General features: G+C 43.3%; 1 protein-coding gene across 1 annotated transcript in view; it reads left to right on the top strand.

The window, feature by feature from the left end:
* The first annotated feature begins 1,268 nt into the window (after positions 1-1,268).
* Bms1 (BMS1 ribosome biogenesis factor) overlaps positions 1,269-22,541 on the top strand; it is a 42,511-nt gene continuing 21,238 nt past the window's right edge. Inside the window, exons 1-12 of the mRNA XM_036182178.1 lie at positions 1,269-1,430; positions 2,120-2,329; positions 3,240-3,430; positions 4,496-4,575; positions 7,267-7,455; positions 7,983-8,125; positions 9,296-9,417; positions 9,717-9,910; positions 13,741-13,880; positions 16,351-17,099; positions 17,285-17,386; positions 18,328-18,485. Coding sequence (XP_036038071.1) covers positions 2,154-2,329; positions 3,240-3,430; positions 4,496-4,575; positions 7,267-7,455; positions 7,983-8,125; positions 9,296-9,417; positions 9,717-9,910; positions 13,741-13,880; positions 16,351-17,099; positions 17,285-17,386; positions 18,328-18,485 — 2,244 coding nt within the window. The 5' untranslated portion in view covers positions 1,269-1,430; positions 2,120-2,153. The remainder of the gene's footprint in view (positions 1,431-2,119; positions 2,330-3,239; positions 3,431-4,495; positions 4,576-7,266; positions 7,456-7,982; positions 8,126-9,295; positions 9,418-9,716; positions 9,911-13,740; positions 13,881-16,350; positions 17,100-17,284; positions 17,387-18,327; positions 18,486-22,541) is intronic.

Genomic DNA, 22,541 nt, shown 5'->3' with positions numbered 1-22,541 from the left:
CTAGGAAACAAAGAGGCTGGCATAGCCAAAATGCCTGGGTTATGTAGGAAAGAGAAACAAGGAAAGGGAAGCCCAGCCTGGGCTGGACAGTTAAGGGTAGGGAATCTGGTATGTCAGCCAGGATGACTCTACAACGGGTAGGGACTGAGGGAGGCTGGCTGCTAGAGTCCACTTCGATAAATAGGCATTTTCGCCATTTGTCTTGAGTTTGAGACCTTACATCTCAGCTGTTTTGTTGACTGTAAAGAGCAACATAATCTTTCCTATAACTAGTTTCTGCTGAAATAGGGGCATTTGTTGGGGGAGGAGGGCAGGAAGGTTGGAATGATGATCGCTGGAAAGATGTTCATAGAATGGGAAGAGAGAGAGAGGAATGCAGATCTTACAGACTGTAAATAGCTAAACCTTTGATTTTGTTTCATGATTTCCATATACGTTTTTACATCTGTTTTGTATTGATATGCTACGGAAAGGTACAAAACAAGGTAGTTTGAGGCAACATGAACCCGTGTTCTTAACCCATTATCGCTGCTATTCAGTTGAACAATAAGCTCTTTGACCTGAGAGCTATGTTTTGTATGGACATGTTATTTGGTGGGAACCTAAATCCATATTCCCAGGCCACAGTCGCTCATATTTGGTGCAATAACCTATTTTTTATTCTTCTTGAGATAGGGACTGCGTTTTGAGTCCGGCATAGTTGTAGCAAATAACTGGGACTGGAAGGAGTCCTGGGAATACAAGGCTGAACACATAGAAAACGGTAACCGGCTATGTTTCTTGAACAAGAAGTACGGTTTGTTCCTGCCCTCGGCCCATCGGTCCTGGCACGAGAAGGCATTAGAGAGCTGAAGAAACGAGGCACTCTCAGTGATGACATTTATGACAGACAGTGAGCCATAGCCTGTTGGACTGCAGTGGGGTTCTGAGTTTTCAAGCTGTGACTGGAAGCGCCCTCTGGCTTTACTCGGGTATTCAAGCGGGCGATCCCTGGCGTGGGGGCAGCGTGCGCGGCTCTCTTCTGCCGGAGTCCTGCAGCTGGGTCGCTCTGCCTGAGGACCAGGAGTCTAGACTGTCTTGGACCGGAGAGAGAGAGATTTTCCGGAGGGACTTGGAGGAGCGTGGAGCCAGGGCGAAAGCGGCAAACGCGCCTGCGCACACGCTCAGCCAATCAAGAGCTCACTTCTGGCTTTCCCCTGAAAGCCATCCGTCCGCGGGTCTCTCTCTCCCGTTTCTCGTTTCCCTCCGGCGGGTGCGTGCGAGGGACAACATCCGCTTCCGGTGTCGTGCTTTTGGGCTGGAGCAGTTGCAGCTGTGAGGTTGGACGATTCTGCGAGCCCCGTAGGTGCGGGCGGTCAGTCTGGTTCCCGGTGAGGTCGGTCCTCAAGCCTCCGACAGGCTGCTCCCGAGCCGCGCGTCGGGGCTGGAAGGCAAGTTTCCCAACCGCCGGAGAGGTGCTCCGGGGAGTGCGAGGGTGGGTGGCCGACCCTGAGGAGATGGGGCGGCGAGGGGTGCTTCCAGCAGGTGACCTGGGGCTTACCCAGCTCCTGTTCGGTGTGTTTTCCGGAGCAAAAAGATGAGAGCACAGGTAGGGAAAAATGTGCTTCCTCCAGTTGCTGCGAGACGGGTCTGGCCAGCACTGTTGTGATGTTTTAAACTCGTATGTTTTCGTTTAAATTAGAAAGCCACTTCATTAGTTCAGTGAATGGCTAGGCCTGACTTGTCCAGGATAGTAGGCACTTGCCACATATGGCCCTTTCAGTTTAAAATTTAAAGATTGTTTTTCAGTTTCCCAAGGTACCTTTGAAATTCTCTGTAACCACGTGTAGTTAATGGCTACTCTATTGAGAGTCGCAGATAGAGTATATTTCTGTCATCACAAAAATGGACACTGCCGATGGTTTTAAGATATATAAAACATAGGAAGAGGATACTATTGGTACCAGTAACTCTTCTACTTTATTGCATAAGAGATGAATTTGAAGATAGCCAAGCAGTTTCTACCTCTGTTTGGAGAATAAATATATCATTACTTCATAAACAAATGAAAATTACTGCCCCCCCCCCCGTTGCCCTGATTATAACATATTCTCACCCCATGCCACCCTGTTCCATATAGGTTAAGACTTATTTATAGTTGATAAACAGCCACCATGGAGGCCAAGGATCACAAGAAACACAGAAAGAAGCACAGTGGGCCTAAAGCTGAGAAGAAAAAGAAACGGTACCTGCAGGATCTCCAGCTCGGAGAAGAAGAGGATGCCCGGAAGAGAAACCCTAAAGCTTTTGCAGTCCAGTCTGCTGTGCGGATGGCTCGGTCCTTTCACAGGTGTGTTTAGCTGGCGTTGGTTCCATTTCATTAAGTAGTCGGAGCCTCTCAGATGACATTGGCTTTTGTGAGTCTAGTTAAGATCTGAAAGACATAGGCAATGCCATATTGCTTTCCCTAACATTTTAGAACTCCAACCAAAGGAGCATTTTGCCTCCAACATCTGTCCTTTGCCTTTTTTTTTTTTCCCCAAGAGAAAAGAATTTATATTAGTTCACAGAAAAATTTTGTAAACTTTAACTATCTCCATGGTAATATGTGCCCCTCCCCCACCCTTCATTTAATGTAAAGTACTAAAATAATTGTATTTAGGGAGACATTCTATATATCCAGCAGTGTCTTTTAAACATTACTGAATTAAGTTCTTTTGTTTGTTTTTGCTTTTTCAAGATAGGGTTTCTCCACTCTGTAGACCCGGCTTGCCTCAAATTCACAGAGATTCCCCTGCCTCTGCCTCCTGAGTGCTGGGATTAAAGGCTTGTGTGACTGCTGCCCAGCCCTAATTCAATTCTTTCAAGTGCATTAAGAGGTTAGGAGTTATTCTTATCCCATTTCTGTGGATAAGAAAACAGGTCCAGGGCACAAATTAAATAGCCAGTTGATTGATAGAACATTTTCATTATCTCCTATACCTCTGCTTGTGTTATATACTGTCTCCATCTTTGTCCATTCTCTTAAACATTAAAGTCAAATCAATCTGATTTACTATGTGTTTGATTATTATTAGCTTTATTTTTTTAGTCATCTGTTTTATCTTTAGTGAAGAATAGATTTTGGAAGGAGGGGAGGGTTAGAAATTAGCCAGTTAAAGTTAATTGTATTATCTTTTCTCTATAAAATCTAACTTTAACATGTTAAGGTCTTTTGTGTTCTGGAAGTAAACTTTTTTTTTTTCCTTCAAAACCATTAGGACTCAGGATTTAAAGACAAAAAAGCATCACATTCCAGTGGTTGACCGAACTCCACTAGAACCTCCACCAATAGTGGTCGTGGTGATGGGGCCTCCAAAAGTTGGAAAGAGCACTTTGATACGGTGCCTCATTCGGAATTTTACCAGACAGAGGTTGACTGAGATCAGAGGCCCTGTGACAATTGTGTCAGGTAGGGAGTGCTGCCTTGGAGCTGGTGTGGCAAGTATTGTGCCTGAGGGCTAACAAACCTGAGTTTTGTTTGCTCAGACAGAAAATATAATACCAATGCTGTTACATCGTATAACCACATGTTTGCTTTTACTGAGTTGCCTGTAACTTCAAAGGTAACTTCTTAGACATAACGATGTTGATATATACCACCTTAGTCTGACTGGTTGACTTTGTCAAGTGTGCTTCTTGGAAAGACTTAGCACTGGTCCTGTCATTGTGAGCATGTGCATTTCGTAATAAGTTAGCTCCCATGTACCACAGACACTTGCTTTGCTTCTCAAAGCTACTTTTATGAGAATTTATATGCTTTTTTTGGTTGTTGTTCCTGTTTTTGAATTAGGGTCTCTTTGTGTAGCTCTGGCACCCCTGGAACTTGCTATGTAGACCAGGCTGACCTTGAACTCACAGAAATGCACCTGTCTCTGGCTCCCAAGCACTGGGTTTCAGATTTCTGTTATTAAATGAGGGAAAATGAAGTCAGTTCCCCAAATGGTAATGGTAGAAACAGAAGTGCCTTGTTATAGCAGCAGTGGAGTAGGACATTTCTTTATCTTTGGGATATCCTTAATCATTATATTTTAACTGGGAAAGTTACTGTTCCACAAACATTTTGGCTTATTAGTTTGGGGATATTTCTATTTATAGTAGTAGAACAGGATCATATGACTATACCATGAACATCCTGTTACATTATGTTTGATGACTTTTTTAGCCATATTGAGAGTATACAAAAGTTTGATGGAGATAAAGAGTGGCCTGTGGATCAGCAGCATCATGGTCATTAGAAACCCCATCTAGGATTGTACCTTTTTTAATACCTTTATTTATCTGGGTGCAGTTGTTGTATTTTAAAATTAAGGAGAGACCAATGTAAGAAAACCAGGATGGAACTGATACAACTATCACATTCCTGTAGAGGTGTATGGTGTTTTACTGGGTGCGGTTAGAAACATCATCATTATAGACTTAATGATAGAGTGTTTTCAAGATTTTGAAAGGTAAACTTTCATCTTTGTCCTTACAGGTAAAAAGCGCAGACTTACCATTATTGAATGTGGGTGTGACATCAATGTGATGATTGATCTGGCTAAAGTAGCAGATCTGGTAAGTCAGTAAGGAGGCCTGGATCATGGCAGAGAGAGTGACAGTGTGATGGGCTCTTTATCTCATTGCAGGGGAACACTGGTGGCTGTTAAGGAAAGGTAGAGTAGAAGTGGTTGAAATTATGATATTGTTACTATCATAAAAATGGAATGTGCATGATGAATGCATTCTAAAGCCAAATGAAACCATAGGCGTGGGCAAGATTAATATAAGAATAATCACAGGCAAACACGGCAAGATTGTATTAGTATATGCATGCAGAGACACATACATATACACACACTTGCTTGTACATTGCCTGCCATTTCTTGAACTCTCCCTATTAATAGCTTTCTGTAAACTTGGCTCACATTACCACCAATGTGCTCATTCAGATATTATGTGTACTTTACATACAATGAAGTCAAGGCTCTCATCAGCTAAGAAATTTGTCTTGGAATGAGCCCTTTGTCTGTCTGTCTTTCTTTCTCTTTCTCTTTTTTTCTTTCTCTCTCTCTCTCTCTCTCTCTCTCTCTCTCTCTCTCTCTCTCTCGTTCGTATTTTTTTTCCCCTGAGACAAGATTTCTCTGTGTAGTCCTGGCTGCCCTGAAACTTGTTCTATAGACCAAGATGGCCTTAGATTCAGAGATCCACCTGCTTCTGCCTCCTGAGTGCTAGAGTTAAAGGTGTGCTCCACCATGCTTGGCTAATGTCTTTATATTTATTTATTTAGTGATTTATTTGACCCACTGTGTTTAATTATGGCTGCTTATTTGCTTATGGTTATTTATTAGAACACTGGCAATTTATGACCAATGTCCCTCCCAGAATCCATTAACTGCATGGAGTCTCAGGCTTATGCATGAGGGAATGGTGATAGGCTCAGTCTTGTCCAGGTAATCACAGATACAGTGAATTCTTGACTGCACTCTTCCCCATCTGCTGGCTTTAACAGTTGTTTTCACCCTGTGTTCTGCAGCATTGCTGAGCCATGGAGAGGGTGATACAGTGGGACAATGTCCTCTTTAGGGCCAAGCACTCTACAGTCATTTTTCTTAGCACTTTGACCAGCAGCGAATCTGTTAACTACCATCGCAAAAAGAATCTCTGGAAAAGTCCTAGAATTGGACTAATCCAATTTGTATTGTTTTTTACTTCTGATACAGGATCTTACTATGAGCCCTGTGTGCTGGCCTAGAACTTACCATGTAAACCAGTCTAGTCTCAGACTCAGAGATCTGCATGTCTCTGTCTCCCAGATGCTGGGATTAAAGGTGTGCATCACTATCCCTGGCTAAACATAACCATTTAGAAGGCAGTCTCACACCGTGTCCTTTTAACAAAAACGCCAGTAGTAGACTCCTTTAGAGCCTATGACCTCCCCAGTCATGGGCTCTTGACCAGGTTTACAATGCTAGATGTGGAACAGGCCTCAAATTCAGTCAAAAGGCAGTTGGTTACCACCATAGTGGTCATTTGAGTGGCGTACATAACTAGACTGGCAGGTCGTCTTTGTTGTAGCTCATGGGGTTCACAGCTGGGAAAGATGCTTGATGACCCCACCCCCCAACAGTTTGTATGTTGCATAAAATTCCATTCTTAATGGTTATGGTAGGGTGAAGCAGACAGAGTTTATCAATGGAAAATCTATATAGTACTAACCACAAAGAGGAAGCAAGAGGTAAAGGTACTGGTAAACCACGAGCCACGTGTCAAGATAGAGATTTATAAAAATGGGTTAATTTAAGATGTAAGATCTAGCTAACAAAAAGCCTGCCATGGCCATACAATTTATAAATAATACAAGTCTCTGTATGTTTACTTGGGTCTGAGTGGCTACAGGAGCCAGATGGACTGAAAAAAAAAAATCCAGCCACAGTTATGGTAGGATGAAGCAGTCAGGGTTTATCGATGGAAAATCTATATAGTACTAAGCACAAGAAAAAAATGGAGCCCCAGTTGAATTTGGGAACTGGTGGTGGTCATTACTTTTTTTTTTTTAAGTTGTCTATTAACCTAGCATGGCAGGATAACAGATATCCTGGAGAGAGAGAGAGAGAGAGAGAGAGAGAGAGAGAGAGAGAGAGATAGATTAATTTAACCAGATGCCAGATGTCAAGAGCTATAGATTTTTGTTCTTTGAACCAGAAAGACTCCAAAATATAAAAGTTACCAGTCTGTCCTGATTAAAAATTTTTTTTAAGATTCATTTATTATATGTATATGAATGGTTTGCTTGCTTGTGAGTCTGTGTACCATGTGCATGCCTGGTGCCTGCAGTGGTCAGAAGAGGATGTCTGATCCCCTGGAACTAGAGTTATAGATGGTTGTGAACTGCCATGTGGGTCCTGGAATTGAGCCTGGGTCCTCTGCAAGAACAAGTGCTCTGTTGAACCACCTCTCTCTAGTCCCATCAAACTGTATTGATAATAAAGACACATTGTTTTTAACTCGGGGTTTATTAATAATGTTACTCTTAGTACAACTAGTATAAACTTGGTAAGCCTTATATTTTTTAAATTACTGAAATACAAATGATTTTGTAGTTTTGAGCGCATGAATATTAGTGGAGATACCTTTTGTGTCATTTTTTTTGAATATTTAAGCAAACAAGTGAGTGGCTGGATTTAACCCATGGGCTGTAACTTGCTGACTCTTGGTCTGGGTGGAGGATTGTTTTGGCTTCTGTGAGAAATTGTGTTCTGTTTTTAGGTGCTAATGCTTATAGATGCCAGCTTTGGGTTTGAAATGGAGACATTTGAGTTTCTAAACATCTGTCAAGTACACGGCTTTCCTAAAATCATGGGCGTTCTCACCCATCTGGACTCCTTCAAGCATAACAAGCAACTCAAGAAGACCAAGAAGAGGTTAAAGCATAGGTTCTGGACAGAAGTCTACCCGGTAGGAAGAAAAACTATTATCGAGTCCTGCACTTGTGCCCCTTTCAAGCAGCCAGAATGAAGAGCTCTTCATAAATCTCTGGGGTTTTGCTGTATGCGCGTATTTCTCGTCCTTGGCCTGTTTCCCCATGTGGTCTTTATCCGTGTCTCTTGACGTATCACATTTGCTTCTGTACACATCCGTCAGAGAGAGTACCCTCTCCAGGTCTGGTCTGATGCAGTGCTTCCCAAGTTTTTGCTAGTTCAGGACCAGGACCTGCCATTTCTTCTCCTCGTACTACTGTGGCCCATTGGTCACAGAGTCCTTTCTCTGCTTAGGAACCTCAGTGCCTTCTTCTCCACAGACGCTGGTGTTTAACTGAGAGGAGTTTGCTTTGGTGAGACCCTCACATGACAAGTCCTGAAGAAAGCAGCCAGCTTTGAAAGCACCAAGACATTGGCTTCTATTCTAATGACCCTGCTTCTTGTGGTGTTGACATGCATGTAATTGACTTTCATTTTTACTTCTTTTTTCTTTTTAATGTTTAGGGTGCCAAGCTGTTCTACCTTTCTGGAATGGTACATGGAGAATATCAGAACCAAGAGATTCACAACCTGGGCCGATTTATTACAGTTATGAAGTTTAGGCCTCTCACATGGCAAACTTCTCATCCTTACATCCTGGCAGACAGGTAAAATATAAGTGTGAGTTGCTCTTCGTCCAGGTCTGTATATTTTACTTTCACTTTTTTAAGGCTTGAGAAGGATCAGAGATAGTGCCTGTTATGTGCAGTCACTGGAAGATGCTGTGCTTTCTAGGGCAAATAATTATAAACATTTCCAGTGAAGCTAAGGGCTGGGGATGCAGCTCAGTGCATTAGAGTGCTTGCACAAAGCCTCCGACTGATTCCTAGCATTTTTGTCTTTTTCTTCTTTTTTGTTTGTGTGGGTTTTTTTGTTGTTTGTTTGTTTGTTTTGTTTTGTTTTTGAGATAAGTTTCTCTGTGTAGTCCTGGCTGCCCTGGAACTCACTCTGTAGACCAGGCTGGCCTACATATGTCTTGGAGTGCTGGGATTAAAGACGTGTACCGCTACTGCCTGCCTGTCTGTCTGTGTCTTTCTCTCTCTCTTTAAACAAAGTTGGGTGGTCAGGTGGTGGTGGCACACACCTTTAATCCCAGCACTCAGGAGGCAGAGAGAAGCGGATTGCTTGAGTTCTGAGTTCGAGGCCAGCCTGGTCTACAAAGCGAGTTCAGAACAGCCAGGGCTACACACAGAGAAACCCTGTCTTGAAAAACCAACCAACCAAACAACAACACAAAACCAAACAAACTGGCTAACAGAAAAATGGGAAAATTTTGAGGCGTCAGTGATGAAGTCCTTGTGCCTAGAGTACCAGTTACTTGGTACCTCTGCTTTACTTGTGTTTTGTTTTCTCAGCCTCCAATTTCTTCCTTAGAGGAATCCAAGACAAAGCAAAACCTCAGCCAGCAGCTTAATCTTAATTCTTCCATAAAGGGTTTTTCTAAACATGTTCTGTGCTCTTCCCTGACCCAGTGTCTTGTGAAGTGCATTACCATATGGAGCCAGTTGGAGGCAGTCATAGTTTTGCTCCTTTGTCCTCTGGAACACAGTGAACCATGCTTCCATATTTCTGTATCTTGTAGTTTTCTAAATGATGTGCTTAAGGAGCAAGTCTTGTTCTTGTGGTGCTCAAGATTGAGCTCCAAGCCTTATGTGCTGGGCAGTGTTGAACCACCTAGCTGTGCTCCCAGCCCATGAACAAGAGTGGTCAACATGTGACGAGAAGTGTAAGTACTTTTTACGTTTCTTCCTGCAGTGTGATTGTATTCATTTTTCTAGGATGGAAGATTTAACAAACCCTGAGGACATCCGCACAAACATCAAGTGTGACCGAAAGGTGTCTCTTTATGGTTATTTACGAGGGGCTTACCTGAAAAATAACAGCCAGATTCACATGCCAGGTATTCTCTTACTGGAAAGCACACTGTATTTGTCAACCTCTTGGGGTGGTTTCGTTCCTCCAGAACATTGAGAAATGACCAAAGAAGGCAGAACCGTGGTCTGGAGGTTTTAGAAATAACCCAATTGTGTATCATCTGCCAAAATGTTGAGATACTGTCTAGATAGCAAGGTCTACTGCCTCAGTGCCTTTTATGGGTCACGCCTCAAGCCTGCAGATGCAGGGATGTGTTTTCCCAACGTTGGACACTTGTGAATATTTGACTTCTTGTCAAGTTGCTTCCTGGGTCCTGTCTTCCAGGCGTAGGGGATTTTGCTGTCAGTGATGTCAGTTTTCTCCCGGACCCCTGTGCTCTCCCGGAACAGCAAAAGAAGCGCTGTTTGAATGAGAAGGAGAAGCTGGTCTATGCTCCTCTCTCTGGCGTTGGGGGTGTGCTGTATGACAAAGATGCTGTCTACGTCGACCTCGGTGGTAGCCATGGCTTTCAGGCAATGGTAAGAAAGGGTCTTTATTAAATTTGTTTTCATTTCACATACCAACCGCAGTTCCCCCTCCCTCCCCTCTCCCACCTCCTCAACTCCCTCCCACTCTACCCCCATCCACTCCTCAGAGTGGGTACAGCCTCCCATGGTAGTCAACAAAGTCTGGCATACCAAGTTGAAGGAGAGCCTAGCCCCTCCCCATTGTATCAAGGCTGAGCAAGGTATCCCACCACAGGGAATAGGCTCCAAAAAGCCAGTTCATGCACCTAGGATAAGTCCTGGTCCTGCTGCCAAGGACCCCACAAACAGATCAAGCCACACAAGTGTCACCCACATTCAGCGGGCCTAGTTCGGTCCCATGCAGGTTCCTGAGCTGTCAGTCCAGAGTCAGTGAGCTCCAACTAGCACCGGTCAGCTGTCTCTGTGGGTTTCCCCATCATGATCTTGACCTCCCTCTTTTCCTTCTTTTTTTTGAATGCCGAATGCCATTTATTGAAGGAGGGAGGTCTTAAATATAGGCTTACAGCATAATGGGAGAACCCTGGTGGGCAGAAGTTCGCTTCTGATTTTTTTTTTTTTTTTTTTTTTAGCTGAAGATCAAACCCCGAGCCTTGTGCTTGCTAAGCAAGCGCTCTACCACTGAGCTAAAGCCCCACCCCCGCTCCTGATGTTTTACAATCTTGCATCTAAGCAGTTAACGTCCAATATGCTGGATTCACAGACAAGGAGCTTCCCTTAAGCATTCAGGAGGGTGGAGTCCCGCAGGGAATCAGCACAGGGAGGATAAGAAAGGGTCTCTTTTCTGAATTGTTCTTTGCAAATCTTTTTGTCAACTATTGTGTCCATCTTCTAGTTATTAAAGCTTTATTTCTTTTAATCCAAGTTATGATAAAAAGAATTGAATTGGTTATAAAGGATGGTTTTCATTGTAGCAAGCAGAAAATAAAAATCCCGTCCTTCCTGCTCTTCAGATTTGAAGTCCCCACTTGTTAGCACCCCTGCCATGCTCATCTTCTTTCTAGAAAACTGGTGTTTCCTAGGTCTAGTGCTCTTATTCTGGCTTTGCTTTTCTTTCTTGTCTTTTTTTTTTTTTTTTTTTTTTGAGACAGGGTCTCTCTACATAGCTCTGGCTGGTATGTGTAGTGTGTGTGTGTGTGTGTGTGTGTGTGTAAGTAATTAGTGGTATTTTTTCTTTTATTCTTTTGATGGTATTTGTATGTATTTCAGGGCTGACCAGTTTGTATTGGATAATTGTTCAGGGGACTCATCCCTGGGGAAGACTAATTCTCTCCCTCAGCAGGCCTCAGCTGTCATGTTCTTTGTCTGTGGGTGGGATCTCGTGAAGGTTCCCCCTGTCGAGTTAGTGTGACTTTTGGTGTTGTCATAGTTCAGGTCTTGTCTAGGCAGCCATTCTGTTGAGATGTCAAGGGTGTAGCTGCCCTGCCATTTCTAGGAAACAGTCTTAACCACAGACCTGCTGCTCCTCCAGTGCTTACAGTCTTTCTGACCCTCTTTGTTCTCTGAAGCTTAGGTCAGGGGTTGTGTTGTATGTCCATTGAGACTGGGCTCCCCACCATCTGCTGACCTCTGCAGTGTGACCAGTTACAGTTTCCTCTAGTGGTTGCTGTTTGCTGTAGAGAAGCTGTTGGATGAGGGTGATAGTTACACTTCTGTGTGGGTACATGGATACATTTGAGGACGCAGTTGGGAATTAAGCTTGTCTTGTAAAGTGGTGGTCGTAAGTCCTCTAAGATCTATGACTTCACTGGCCCCTCATGGTTAGCTTTCTAATACCAAGCATGGTTTCCTTCCTTAGTCCATTTAGACAGCTGGTGATTATCACCCAGATGTGAGTGCCGATATTACACCTTTAGGGACATCTTACCACATCGGCCATTGTTGTAGTTCATTGGCATCGCAGCTGGGTAGGACTGTTCATTGCTTCCTTCCCTTGGTGGCTTGCTTAGTATTTCCTGGTACTATGATCACTAGGAGCTTTCAGGTTGGATCTAGCTTGAATCCTCTAGGTTCTGTGTCCGAAGTACGTGGTATCTTCAGCAATAGGACCTTACCTTCAACCTCTGAGAAGCAACCAAGGACGACAGCAGTAGCTTGAATTGTTCTGGGAGTCACTTGGATCCCCTGACCAACCACTCACATGGAAGTTTTTCGTACTGGGTACTGGGGGTTTTGTTAGATAGTCTGTGGCTAAGAGCATTGCCAGTGGCATACTTCATTTAGGATCTCTTACTCTGTGTGTGTACACCTGTGCCTGCATGTGTTATATATGTAATATAAAATAGTGATTTCTTGAGGTTTTATTAAACATCCTATGTGTTGTTTATCCTCCTTGCTTTTCCTGTTGAACTTTCTCTTCCCTGTGTTAGAGCCAGGTGTGTGTGTGTAAGTGTAAGAAATTTGAGGTTCTTTTGGAAGGATTTCCTTGATATTTTCTGTATGTGTGTATTATATTTTGATCATTGTCACCCCAGTTCTCTCCCCCACACTCCTGGCCACCTTCAGTAGGTGCTCCTCCTTCCAGACTCACCCTGCCTAGCTCCAGCGTGTGTCCATGATGGAGTCCAGCAGTTTCCATACTCACTTCCCTCCTTGTGCCCCTCATCTTCCTGCTGAAGCTTCTCAGCATGTCTTTTTCTTTTTTTTTTTAAGATTTTTCAAAACGGTTTCTCTGTGAAACAGCTGTGGCTGTCCTGGAACTCACTCTGTAGACCAAGCTGGCCTCAAACTCACAGAGATCTGCCTGCCTTTGCCTCCTGAGTGCTGGGATTAAAGGTGTTCGCCACCATCACCCGGCAGCATGTCATTTTTTTATAACGACTCACTGAGTTTAATTAGGGTGTTTACATAAGAATAGGTTTGGAGTTATTTACTGGATGTGGACTACAGAGGTTAAGAGCACTATCTGCTCTTGTAGAGGACCTTTCCAGCATCTACATGGTGGCTCACAACTGACTTTTACTCTGGTTCCAGGGAAACCAACACCCTCTGCTGGCCTCTGCAGGCATAAAGGCATGCAAGTAGTGCACAGATGGAAATGTGTGGGCAAAACACATTACATGCTACACATTAAAACACAACAACAGAGACTCCCCTCAGCAGCCATTAACTGTCGGTTGCTCCTCAGGGAGAGATGATGCCTTATGAACCCCTCCCCAACCCAAGTGAGAATGTTGACAGGTTCCGCCTTGTGTAGCTCAGCACAGCAGATGTCAGTTCTTGAGTACAGTGGCCCAGCCTAGTGCAGAGGACAGTGTCACATAGCATTATTCCTGGCCTCCATCCTGTATTCCATGGTGTTCCCTTTGCCTTGGCAATGATGGGGACTTAGATTTTTTGTTAGGTTTTGAAATGTAATCTTATTGGGTTAAAATTGTTCTTGCTTGTAGTGTAGAGACCTGGAGTTTTCCTAGCTAAGGGCTTAGGTTACCAGATTATGTACTGCGTGAATTGAGAGGTGTTTACAGTGTTGGGGATCAAGTTTAAGAAGGTTTTTAGAACTATAAGGTAATTTTTAAAAAGATTTATTATTTTTGTGTATGTGTCTGTGTCTCTCTGTATACATGTATACACATATGTGTGTTCAGGTGGCCACAGAGGCAGACATGTCAGATGGTGCAGGGGTTCCAGGCAGCTGTGAGCCTTCTGGCATGGGCACTGTGCTAGAAAATGAGCTCATAGGTCTTCTGCATGAGCAGTGTGTAGTCAGAACTGCTGAGTCGTCTCTAGCTCAAGTTTAGGGTAGTTTTGAGAAGTGATGCAGCCAGCGTGTCGCCAGAATCCTTGTGTTTTCCTCACTTGCACATTTTTCCTGGCTTTGGCAGGAGGAACCAGGCCCTACCCATGAACTGGTCCAGAGTCTCATCTCCACCCATGCCAGTATCGATGCCAAGATGGCTTCAAGCAGAGTGACACTTTTTTCTGATTCCAAACCGCTGGGGTCAGAAGATATCGATAATCAAGGGTAAGTCTACCATTTTCCTAAGTTATTTATTTATTAGCATTTGTGTGTGTGTGTGTGTATGTGTGTGTGTGTGTGTGTGTGTGTGTGTGTGTGTGTGTGTGTGTGTGTGACAGTGACAGAGAGCACGAGCGAGTGCGAGCGAGCTTGCATACAGATCGTTAGAGTTGGTTCTCTGTTTACTGTGTTCCAGGAATCAAACTCAGAAAGTCAGGTTTGACAACAAGTGCCTTTACTCGGTGACCCATGTTACTAGCTTTTTCCTATTTTTTTGTTTTGTTTTGTTTTTGGTTTTGGTTTTTCGAGACAGGGTTTCTCTGTGTAGCTTTGCACCTTTCCTGGAACTCACTTGGTAGACCAGGCTGGCCTCGAACTCACAGAGATCCGCCTGCCTCTGCCTCCCGAGTGCTGGGATTAAAGGCGTGTGCCGCCACCGCCCGGCCTGATTTTTAATTTTAAAAAAGTTAAAGTAAAAATTACATTACCTACCATTCTATCACCACAGTTTTTATTTTGATGGGATTTGACTCCAGGCTTTTTGGTTTACTGTGTATATTCATGTGCTTCTTGTTGGGTTTTCACTTATGTAGCATTACATAATATTGTATTTTCTCATGATAAAATACAAGACTTATTTTCAACAGAAATATTCCTATTACTGCTCAAGTACTATACAAACTGTTCTGTTGATTGCTTTTAGTTTTCTAGGAGACTGCTTGGATATTATTTAGCGACCAAAATTCTAGAATAGTATGTAGCTGCTTACTCAGGTCTTGTCCAAAGGCACATGCCTTGTCGCTGAAAGTCTTCCATACATTGCTTTGTCGCCATGGTAGATGTCATTAGCATGGCTCATTTTTCAGCCCGGGTTGGGAGTTTGTATGCTCATGTGCCATTGTACTTAGTGGGTGCTTGCTAAACATTGATTTTTGTTCTACTCACGCTTCATAGTCATTCTGAAAGATAGACTATAGTATTATTTAGTATATTGTGCATTATTGCCTAGCATGGTAACTTGAAAAATTAAAGAGTTCATTTAAGGGTCATTATTCCTGGGGCTTGAGAGATTGCTCAGTGGGTCAGAGCACATCTTACTTCTGCAGAGGACTGGGATTTAGTGCCCAGCACCTATATTTATAACCTTACAAATGCCCGTAACTCCAGTTCCAGGAACTCTGACTGCTTTGGCCACCTACATGCTCATGGTACACATAAACTCTGTAGGCACACACATACATACACATAATTAATTAATAACTTTATAATTTAAATATCCTGAGCATTTTCTTTGTCTATGTATTCTTTAATAAATTTTTTTATATAGTCATTGTTCTGCTATTTGTGTTTCTGACCTAAGAACTGTCTTAGGGTAAATTGCAGTTGTTTTATCTCATAACTTTACCAACTCAATAATTCTGTACCACTTAATGGAACCCAGGTCTTCTGTAAGATCAGTGAGTGCTCTGAACTGCTGGGGCATTTCCTCAGCCCTTTTTTTTTTTTTTTTCTTTTGGTTTTTTTGAGACAGGGTTTCTCTGTGTAGCTTTGCGCCTTTCCTGGAACTCACTTGGTAGCCCAGGCTGGCCTCGAACTCACAGAGATCCGCCTGGTTCTGTCTCCTGAGTGCTGGGATTACAGGTGTGCGCCACTAACACCCGGCTCCTCGGCCTCTTTTATCATACTCTACAAACTCAGCAGCGCCCAAAAAATGAGTCCCCAACCCGCAGAGCGCTGTTCAGAACTCCGGCCAGCTGGCATTCTTTAACCACGAGCTTTCCCTTCCCGCTTGCTTTCAGTATCACTGCTGACTCTGGACTTTGGTTTTAGTTTGTGTGTTCCCATCCCATTACTGTTTTCTCTGATGTCTGCATGGTCTCAGCTGTGAGCCTCAGTATCTTGTCTCGTGTCATGTAGACACATCCCACTAATCTGTGAGCATGGGTGTAGTATTTTCTGAAACAACAGGTGACCCAGGCTTACATTGTCCTTTGGACCTGGAGTTGGTTTTTAAAGGTGTACTAAGTACTAGCTTCCCTTTGGACTCGGTTTCCTAAAATAGAAGTTGCTTTGTTCGTTTCTAACAAGAGTCTCCTTGTTCTGTTAGTGCCTTTCGAGTGTGTCATTAGGCAGCTGTATGGGTTTGCTTACTAGTTACCTGTCATTTCCTTGTGCTGTCATTTTGGGAGTATAATAGTGCTGTTTCTTTAGTAATGCTAAGAGTGAGCACGGGGCTCTGCACAGGCCGGGGCAGAGTTCTACCAACAACTCTACCCCATAGAAATAAATTTCTGTTTGGGGACAGGGTCTCACTAATTACCAAGTTGCCCTTGTAAACTTACCTTCCTGTGAGCTCAGGCAGGCTAGAACCTTGACCCCTACTGCCTCAGCCTCCCGTTTCTCAGCATAGTGGGTTGGCATTTCTACTAGCTAACTGCTGTACACTTTGAATTAGTTCTTTTTATTTGAAATATAGGCTGTGGATGCCGAAAGAGGAAAAGCAGCTGGATGTGAAGACTGGTCGAGTACGTCGGAAAGCTGTTTTTGGAGACACAGAAGATGAGTCTGGAGATGAAGACAGTGAAGATGATGGAGAAATGTCTGAAGGTGACAGAACGGAAAGTGGCTCCAGTGATGAGGAAGAGGAAGAGGAAGGGGCTAAAGCCACCAACTGTAAATACGAGTCGGTTAGGGGAAGCAAGCGACCAAAACTTGAGGAGCAGGAGGAGGACAGTGAGGCAGACTCGCCAGCGTTTGCCGACAGCGATGACAATCTTGAGAGGAGCTCTGGGGAAGAGGAGGCGGCGGAGGAAGCCGACGAAAGCAGCGAAGATGACGACTCTGCTGCCGGAGAGGGAGACTTCGGGCACTCCAAATCTGCTGGAGGAGATAGCGGGGCAAGGCTGTCAGCAGCTCATGAGTGGAGGGACCGTCTGGATGTAGAGCAGCCTTCCCTAGTGAGAAAAGCAGCCCTCACCACTTCTGATTCTGGTCATTGTACAGCCGAAGAGGCGTTCCCATCTGAAGATGAGTCTGAAGAACTCAGTTCGGATGAAGACTCGGGACACAAAGGGGTTGTCAGGGGAAAGCTTGCAAGTCCTCAGCGGGGCAGTGGGCGGAAACTGGAGTCAGAGAACATGGTTGATGAGACCAGTGACATTGAAACTTTACTCAAAGAGGAAGAAGAGCACAAGGAAGAGAATAGCAGCTCCCTAGAAACGTCAGGTAAATACTCCAGAAATGCCAGGCATCCTCCCACTGTTGGTGTCAATAGGATGTTTACATTTCCGAGTCTGCTCTTTGGGTTTGTTAACTACTTAAACATGTTGTGAGCATGTTTTAGGATGGGTGAACTTTGGAGTTGGAGGCAGAGGCCAGTGAGCAGGTGTAACTGGGTGTTGGTCTTTCAGGTGCCCTCAAGTGGAAGGAAGACCTTTCCAGGAAGGCAGCAGAGGCCTTTCTGAGGCAGCAACAAGCGGCTCCAAATCTTCGAAAGCTGATTTATGGGACAGGTGAGGAACTCTATTTAGAGCTCAAAATGTTGTAGGTTCTTAGATTGTTTTCTGAAAAGGAAATGAGGTAGACAAAAGGATTGGAATTACACTTTTGACATCCATTATTTCTGGCTATCAGCTTATATATATATATATATATATTACCAGAAATTTTAAAAACAGACTTTAAATGTACTTGGTTCTCTCACCCTTTTATGGGTTTCCAGGTTCCAACCAAGGCCACCAGGCTTGCATACCAAGCATCCTCACCTGCTGAGCCTTTTGCTGGCCTTGGCAGATGTTTATAATCATGTCACAGGGACCATAAATTGGTCTTATAACATATTGTTCAGTTGGCATGAAAGTTTTAATGAGATTATTATCCATTATATCATTTTATAAAGTCCTTCATGGGATTTGTTTTGTTTTGTTAAATTTAATGTTAGGATCATATTTCTGCCTATGAAAGTCAACCCCCACCCCCTTTCCTTGTAAGAATGAGAACCCTGTGTTCTCTTTGCCCATGTTCACTAATTTTTTTATAGTTTGTTAAATTTGTGTATCAGTTCTTTTTCGGAAAAAAAAAAATGCAGAAATAAGTTGCCCCATGAGAGGAAATTGGAGAGTGATCTGTACTGCTCTTTATTTAGACATTTACTGACAGAAGTTCTAAGGGAGCTCTTCATAGACGATCTTCTGGAAGATCTTTTCCTTTAAATGCCTCCCTTCCCCAGCCTCCAGTATTTACTCCTCGGTGGTCTCTGGGACAAGTCTTCCAGACACATTATTTGGCCTTTTGGCTCTTTGTGGGTGAGTGGCCCAGGGACACAACATGTCTATAATGAACAGGGACCACAGTTCCTTAAATTCTAAGATGTGTGGTTTAACTAGTTCAGGGCAAGAAGTCCTCTAAGATTGAAATTTTTATTTTTACCTTTCTCTTATGGTGGTCTCTTTAGTGACAGAGGATAATGAAGACGAAGATGGAGACACCCTAGAAGAGCTTGGAGGGCTGTTCCGAGTCAGCCAGCCAGACAGAGGGTGTAAGCACAAGGCTGACTCTCTGGACTGCTCTAGATTTCTTGTGGAGGCGCCTCATGATTGGGATTTAGAGGAGGTAATGCTGAGCAGTCTGTGTGCTTTGGGAAGATTTGGGACTGGAAGTATATCAGTGGCAGAGTGCTTACCTAGCATCTGGACACACAATTCCTACCAGCCCTCACCTCCCTCACACACATTGAAATGCAGTGAAATAATGAAAGTCTTACTTTAGAAGAACATTTTCTGACTTCAGGATTGTGTGTTTCTCACTGGCTTCTTGGTTCTCTAACAGATCATTTCCCCATGTCAGTGTTTCTGGCATACAAGCAGTAACAGGTTCTGAATTTAATCAGACTGTCCGTCCTTGGGGTGGGGTGAGATGGAAAGGAAATATTCAGCTGCTGGGTGAAAGCATGCTGCCTTTTTATTTTTAAAGCTCAAGCTTGCTTTGGCTCTCTGAGCTCCTGTTTGGTTCCATATGTATCTTAAATTTTACTTCTATTTCTGGGAAGAATGTTGTGGGTGTTTTCATTGGGATTTCATTGAATCTATAAATAGTCTGCCATAGGATGATCATTTTCACAGTATTCTACCAATTCATGAACACATGATGTCTTTTCACTTTTGAAGTTTTCATTGTAGAGGTATTTTGTCTCCTTGGTTTGGTTTATTCCAAGATACTTTATTGTCTTTGGTGCTGCGGTTAATGGGAGTGTGACCATGTCTTTGTCAGTGTGTTTGCTGTTGTGTATAGAAAAACTACTGATTTTTTTTTTTTTTTTTTTTTTTTTACTCTGCCACTTTGTTGAACTTGTTTGTTTCTAGAAGTTTTCTGTTGGAATTTTTAGGATCTCATGCCATTTGCAAATAAGGATCTTTTGACTTCTCTTCCTGTTTGTGTCCCTCTCTCTTCCTGCTCTTGTCTTACTGCTCCGGCTCGTGCTTCAGGCACAGGACTGAAAAGGTGTGGGGACAGTGGGCAGTGACATGTTTCCCCCGAGGCCAGATCACACGAGATGAAAAACAGATAAATACAGATTTGTTGGACGGTCTTAAAGAACGGGGACAGAGAACTCGCGCCTGGACTGAGGCAGGGAGGTTTTATAGACCTTAGTTGAGGGGTGATGATGTGCCAGCCAGGAGCTTGGATTGTGCCCAGGTATGGTCAAAAGCTAAGCCCCTGGCAGGCACTTGAGTGGGCTGGTCATGTCAGAAAGGCGGATTGCAGCCGGGCTTTTGGCGCCATTCCTTTGTTCAAAGTTTTTTTAGTGCAGGTGAGGTGGGGGAAGGAAGTAAGGCAGATGGGGTTTCCCCAGCTTGTACAGGGGTGAGCAGGGGTTCCAACCAAACAGGGGTGAGCAGGGGTTCCAACCAAACAGGGAGCTCTCTCATTCCTGATTTTCATGGAATTGCTTCAAGTTTTTCTCTGTTTAGGATAGTGTTGGCTGTGGATATGTCTTATATAGCCTTTATTATGTTGAGATGTGTTTCTCTATGTAGTTAGAGTTTTCCTGCCTGGCCCAGTCAGGACAAATCTCTGTCACCCACCAGTCCCACAGTCTCTCAGACCCAACCAAGTAAACACACAGAAACTTATATTGCTTACAAACTGTATGGCCGTGGCAGGCTGCTTGTTATCTACTTCTTCTATCTTAAATTAACCCATTTCTATATTAATCTATACTTTGCCACATGGCTTGTGGCTTACCAGTGTCTTTACATGTTGCTTCTCATGGCGGCGGCTGGCGGTGTCTCCCCCCAACCTTCTACTTCCCAGAATTCTCTTCTCTCTTGTCCCGCCTACACTATCCTTCCTGCCTGGCCACTGGCCAATCAGAATTTTATTTACACAGAGCGATATCCACAGCACTTCCCCTTTTCTTTTTTTTTTTTAAAGGAAGGTTTTAACTTTTACATAGTACAATTACATATAACAAAACAATTATCTAGCAAGAATTACAGTTTCAATGTTAAAGAAGATACCCTATCTATCTTATATTTGTGAGTCTAAGGTTTTATATCTAACTTATCTTTTATCATAACTGAGGAAATTATAACTATTTAGCCTTCAACCACATCAAAGACCTCAGAAGGATATAATATTACCTGAGAACCGGGAGAAGGATGTAAGCATTTTTTAGGAGTCTTGCAAGAGTAGACAGAGACAGCTGGCAGCCTGGACAGTCACCTAATGTTCCTTTGTAAAGTTGGGGCATTTGTCTTCAGCCCACAGGGATAGAGTCTCTCGGTCACTTCTCTCAGTGTCCTGTAGAATGTCTGGCAGTTTCCTTTGTGAAGCAGGAACCTGAAGGACCATTTTGAAAGCAAAGTACAGTGGTCACCTTTCAATGGGTCCTGCATGTCCAGGTGATCGAGCAGTCCAGGCAAGAACAGTTTCTTGCCCAAATGGCTATTTTTGCCAAGGTGAAGATAAACTCCATATGAAGTGTCTTCAATGCCCATCCTCCTCTCTGAAGTAAATCGGTGCTGCCAGGAGCAGACATGTCTCACTGTCCAGAAAGTCTAAATTTTAAATGCCATATTCTGTAGGTCTTTGAAGTATTTGAAGATTACCTATCTATGAAATATGTCTATGTATGTTTAGAAGACATAACTAACATGGCTACGAGTATGATTATCATAGATGACTAATTATTAATCTATTTTTAATTATCCATTTTAATTTAAAATGAGCTATACAAACCTTAAACACGAGTAGAAATATATACATAGTATAACAAAATTAACTAAGTTTGTATCAATAGACTAAAATCTAAACCAATGTAAAACATTTTAAACAAGTTGTTGCTCTTTAGAAGTAAGTTCCTTAATCTACCCTTTCATCCTATTATATCTGTATCATATCCCCTTTTCTTCTTTAGAAAGAGATCTCATTTATAATCAAACTGCTTTAAAGAAAAATATTGGTTTTTCTCTGTCCCACACCAGAGGGCTCTTCTGATTTGGGACACAAGAATCTCTTAACCTTTTCTTTTAGCAATATGTCTGGGTTTAGAGAAGGAGTGAGCCAATTCCATCTCCAAAGCCAGCTTGATAATTTTGGGAATGTGGGTGTAGTTTCTCTTACTACTTCCTGCTGGAGGGGGGCGCTGTATCTTATGGGGACACAAAGAAAATTTTAGGATTATGGAGTAGTCCATTAGGGTGAACCTCTGAGCCAGTTGCCTTGAAACCATTTTGGATGTTGGATCATCTGGGCCATGGTGTCATCGGAGACCTTTCAGGTGGTCTTGGCTGATCAAACCTGATGTATCTTAATCTGGAACAAATCCACAGCCTCTGGCTTTCTGTGGAAACAAAAGCAGAGACTCTTTTCCAAAGCAACATATCCTTATATCCAAATTTTGAAGTCAAGGTACCTTTAAAATTTACATATTTGTTTAACTCAACAGCTTTTATGATCAAATCTTTTTCCGCAGTTAAAAATCCCAAAGACAAGACAAACCAGATTCTCTGTGTAATATCCATCTTTGTAAGACTGAAACGCCACTGTGGCTGCTGGCTCCGCCCACCTCAGCTTCCCAACATGGCGGTGGTACAGTTTACCGCCAGCTCTGGGTCTGGAGCCATGTGTACCATCAACTATCAGAAGCAGTTCTATCAAAGCAGCGCATAGCCTAGAAAACTTTTTTTTTAACTAGCAAAGGCTGAATCCACCATGCAGCAGAGCAAAGTGCTGCTTGTAGACTCCTTATTCCCGCCACACTGCAGGTCAGACGCACACGACAGGAACCCGCCATAGTAGCTGAAACCAGCAGGCTGCCGCTAACTTGAGAGAGACAATTAGGAAGCTGTTTTTAGCTCCGTCTTAGAATCTTTTTTCTCAGGTTTTAGGTGGAAACTCTTGCCAACACGTTGGGCACCATTTGTAGTTAGAGTTTTCCTGCCTGGCCCAGTCAGGACAAATCTCTGTCACCCACCAGTCCCACAGTCTCTCAGACCCAACCAAGTAAACACACAGAAACTTATATTGCTTACAAACTGTATGGCCGTGGCAGGCTGCTTGTTATCTACTTCTTCTATCTTAAATTAACCCATTTCTATATTAATCTATACTTTGCCACATGGCTTGTGGCTTACCAGTGTCTTTACATGTTGCTTCTCATGGCGG

This window comes from Onychomys torridus, chromosome 3 (genome assembly GCF_903995425.1).
Source record: "Onychomys torridus chromosome 3, mOncTor1.1, whole genome shotgun sequence".
In the NCBI taxonomy this organism is placed as follows: Eukaryota; Metazoa; Chordata; class Mammalia; order Rodentia; family Cricetidae; genus Onychomys; species Onychomys torridus.
The sequence above is the reverse complement of the archived record's forward strand: the minus strand, read 5'-3'. Positions and strand labels throughout refer to the sequence as shown.